Here is a 4,016-nt window from a genome sequence, read left to right as displayed (position 1 = left end):
AATTGGCACAGGACAGAGCAGAGTTTAGGGCTGTTGTACATAGGGTCGCTATGAGTCGCAGGCGACTCAACAGCACATAACAACAACAACATACAGAATGTGTTTTCTAATCATATAGGAATCAAACTAGAAATCAGTAACAGAAAGCCAGAGTGAAGACTACTAGATGCTAATAGGCTTGTCATAAATGATAAAACAGCCCTTAGAAACCAGTGAAGGAGAGAAAGACCTTGACCAAGTGGTGGAGTGACACAGTGACTGCAGCAATGGGTTCATGTGAGCCAGAGATTATAAGGACAGCACAGAGTAAAGCAGGGTTCTGGTTTGCTCTTCCCAGGGACACTGAATCATACTCTTCTTGAAGGCTCCTAAAACTAACAGAAATAGGACAGCTAAGCAAATTTTTCCACAGAAAATTTTCAAAACTACTATCAGTATAGTTGAAACATTTGATATCTTCAGCTACAGCCTTTTCCATTACTGAATTTTCATACTGCAATAATAGCAGATGAACAGTGTTATAAACCCCTGCATTCCAGTCTCTTCTAACTCACAGCAAACTTCCCTAGGGTTTCCAAAGCTGTTAAGGCTTTAAGATTGTAGGCAACTTGTAGATTTGAACTACTGGCCTTTCAGTCTAACATGTAACACTGTTGCTATGTACTCTCAAATCAGAACTGAATGCAGTAGACCTTCAGGCAGGTTTCCAGAAGCAGTTAATCAAACAGGAGGAGACCGCCCATTCTTCTGTGAGCAGCTGTTGGATTAGAATTCTTTGCCTTCAGGACTACAGCACAGCTTCTTCCCCCACAGTCTGGAAAAACATTTTGAAGCACATAAAGACTTAATTTTTAGAAGGCCTCATTCATCTATGCTGTTCTCTCCTGACAGTATTCCTTGATTGCCAGTAATTTTGAGCATTTCTTCATGTTGGAGAAGAGGGAGGGAATGGGAAAGATTCAATTGGGACTTAAAAAGAAGGTGTATAAATCAATGGTAAGAAATTATATGGGATACAGTGTATATAAATGGTTATATGAAACAAAATGTAAATAAAGCATTGTATGGAATACAATGTATATGAATGAAACACAATGTAAATGAATTAATGTATCAAAACCAATTTTTTAAAAGACAGCAAAGAATAATAAAAGACTAAAAGAAATGTCAGAAGAGACAGACATTTGTTCCAGAATGTAGATCAGGATTGCAGCACAGCTTACCACTAGGCTACATTCATCATTCACACACTCACTCACTGCTCTTGAATCAGAACCAACTCCAACTGACATTCCAGTGGGTTTTTGGAGGCTGTAACACATGGGAGGAGATTGTTGGTCTTTCTTCCTCAGAACAGCTGATATTTGAACAGCCTGCTTAGTAAACTGATTTACAAGCCACATTTTGTGACATCATATTCTCTCTCTTTCACTGCCACTCAATCAATTAACTCAAATCGCTAAGGATTCATGCCAACCCTCCACTGGGTATTTGTAACTATAAATTTTAACAGTAGGAGAGGGTCATCTTTCTCCAGAGGATTGTTTGGGAAAGCGCTCAAAGATGTACAGGCTTCAGGTGAGCAAAACACAAGATGGACTCCATTATCCTATTACTTATAAAAGTAATACCTTACCTTCAAAGGGCGTATCTAAAAGACTGGCATGCTTTGTTCTCATGTGAGTTTCCATATCTTCACCACATATTTCCTTCTTCCCACAGAATGGACATTCAGGAGAACTATACGTTGTGTCTACTGATTCTGTTATTTGGGGTAGGTCAGATAGTCTTTCCGAACTTTTCAAAAGTTTTCTAGGTGCACTCCTGTTCTCCGAATAAAAACCTTGATGTGTTAAAGAACCGTCCTTTTTCAAGCCTTGAGCTGAACTTTTCGGATCATTAGATGCACAAGCTGAAAGAAGACTTGCGTTAACTTCCTTTCGACAAAGTAGGGTGTCATCCTTCTTATCTGAAGTGCCATAGTGCATTGTATTGATCCTCTCAAAGCTTCTTTCCAGTTCATTCTGCTCTAAATGAGCAGTTTCAATATGAAAACACATTTCATCATAATTCACACCTGACAACTTGCAAAATGGACAGACTACTTCATTTTCCATATGAACAATCAAAAGGTGAGTCTTCATGTCTGATTCTGAACTTACTGTTTCACCACAAATATCACAGGAAAACATGATTATCACATGTAGCTAAAAAAGAACACAGTATTACTTTAAGTTTGAGATCAAGAGTGGAAGAAAAATAAGATAACGCTTACAAAACTATTTGAGACAATAATTCTTAGTGTTTAACCTCTTTTACTTATTAAATTATGTAACTTTATATATACTTTCTGCTCCTTAAATATATAAGCTAATTTATCTCAACCAAGATTTCACTTTGTATTTTAAGCTTACTATGTCAGTAAAACAACAGTAGTACAAACTGAAATAAAGAATTTCAAAGTAAAAATATTTCAAATAGCATATTGGTTTAAAGCAGAGAAATAACATTCAAAAAACGGCCCATATTTAAAAAAAAAAAAAAAAAAAAACCACCACCAAACCTGTTAAACCAACTTGGAGAAAATAATCTATCCATTGATATGTCACTGGTAATAATGGGGAGTGTAAGCAAATACATCGTAATGGCATCAGTGACACCACAGGCTCATATATATTAAACATCAGGAGTATGGTACAGGACAGGGCAACATTTTCTGTTGTGCAAAAGGTCCTATACTCTTGCATTTTCATCTAGTTGGAACTAACTCACAGCTGACCCTCCGGGGAATTTCAGAGGCTGTAAACTGCAGAGGGGAAAAATGTCCTTCCATCTTCCTTAGATCTTCCTTAGAGCAACTGGTGTATTGAACCAACTGCCTTTGGGTTGGCAGGACAACTCCTTGCCCGCTAAGTCACCAAGGCAAACTAGCATTATCACTCTACATGGAAGGAAATGCTGAACTAGAGAAGTCAACATAGACAGAACACTGTGAAACCAAAATATTAACCCAGTCAGGTTCCGGGGCCTGTATTCTCCATTAAAAGAACAGTGGTATGGTTCAAAGTGCAATGACTGAGATTTTGTCATTTTAGGCAAAATGTCTCACCTTTTGTAAGATCCGGTTACACAAGGTGATCAGTCATCATTTTTCTAATGCATGGACTAGTTAAGTACTGGCTATCAACATAAAATTCGTGTTGCTACGAAAGTTAATTATCAAGGAACTGCCTGGGGTGGGGGGGGGTATCAGTTTCTTCATTTAAATAAATGGAACTTTAGTAGACCTCCCAGTCTGCCCTTCCTCTTCTTATTACTCTTCAGAGAAACGAAAGTCTGATCTTTGCGAGAAGTTCTAGAACAAATGTCATACACAGAGTCTCTGCTTTCTGATAGTGGAGACACAGGCCAGACACTGAATAAGGATCCCAAACATTTAGATTAGATGTCAATGAGAGATGTAAGGAACCTCCAACTGCATCAATGCAATAGGCTTCATTTACCCCAAACTCCCGCCTCAAAACACCGAACTAAACCTTGAAAATAGCTAAATCAAAGGTCCAGGCCTGGGAATAACGATTTGGGAAGCCCAATCGTTCTGGTCAAGAGTGACCGCTCACACAGTGCTGGCCACTTGCTTCTTCTGCGGGTCCCGCCGCTGTCACCCTTCAACCCGCCCAGAAAGCAGTGAGAGAGCAAAGTTTCCTACCTCTTGGCCTGACAGCTCAGACCGATCCTTCCAGTAACCAGAGACCCACAGTTAAACAAAGAAGCCCCCAGCAGGTCCGGAGTCCTGGGAACCGGCTGAGCCACATTCAAACTCGCTCTTCCGGATCCCAGGGAAGGGAAAGAGTCCCAGCATGCACCGTCCCACGCTGGGTTGCGCAGTAGTGCATTCTGGGAATTGTAGTACTTGTTTAATTCCCCACGATTTTTTCAGAATCATCTCAGGAACAGGTTTGAGGCCTTGAACACTAATGAGCGAAGACCAGATGAGTTGTGGGAGGATGTCAAAG

The 4,016-nt window shown here is 39.8% G+C and overlaps 1 protein-coding gene across 1 annotated transcript in view; it reads right to left on the bottom strand.

Annotated features, from left to right (window-relative positions):
* The window catches only part of ZUFSP (zinc finger with UFM1-specific peptidase domain), a 29,908-nt gene extending 27,706 nt beyond the window's left edge, over positions 1-2,202 (bottom strand). Inside the window, exon 1 of the mRNA XM_006879011.1 lies at positions 1,637-2,202. Coding sequence (XP_006879073.1) covers positions 1,637-2,192 — 556 coding nt within the window. The 5' untranslated portion in view covers positions 2,193-2,202. The remainder of the gene's footprint in view (positions 1-1,636) is intronic.
* Between the last annotated feature and the right edge of the window lie 1,814 nt (positions 2,203-4,016).

Source organism: Elephantulus edwardii, unplaced genomic scaffold, assembly GCF_000299155.1.
Source record: "Elephantulus edwardii isolate Elephantulus edwardi_28Jun2011 unplaced genomic scaffold, EleEdw1.0 scaffold00002, whole genome shotgun sequence".
Lineage (NCBI taxonomy): Eukaryota > Metazoa > Chordata > Mammalia > Macroscelidea > Macroscelididae > Elephantulus > Elephantulus edwardii.
The sequence above is the reverse complement of the archived record's forward strand: the minus strand, read 5'-3'. Positions and strand labels throughout refer to the sequence as shown.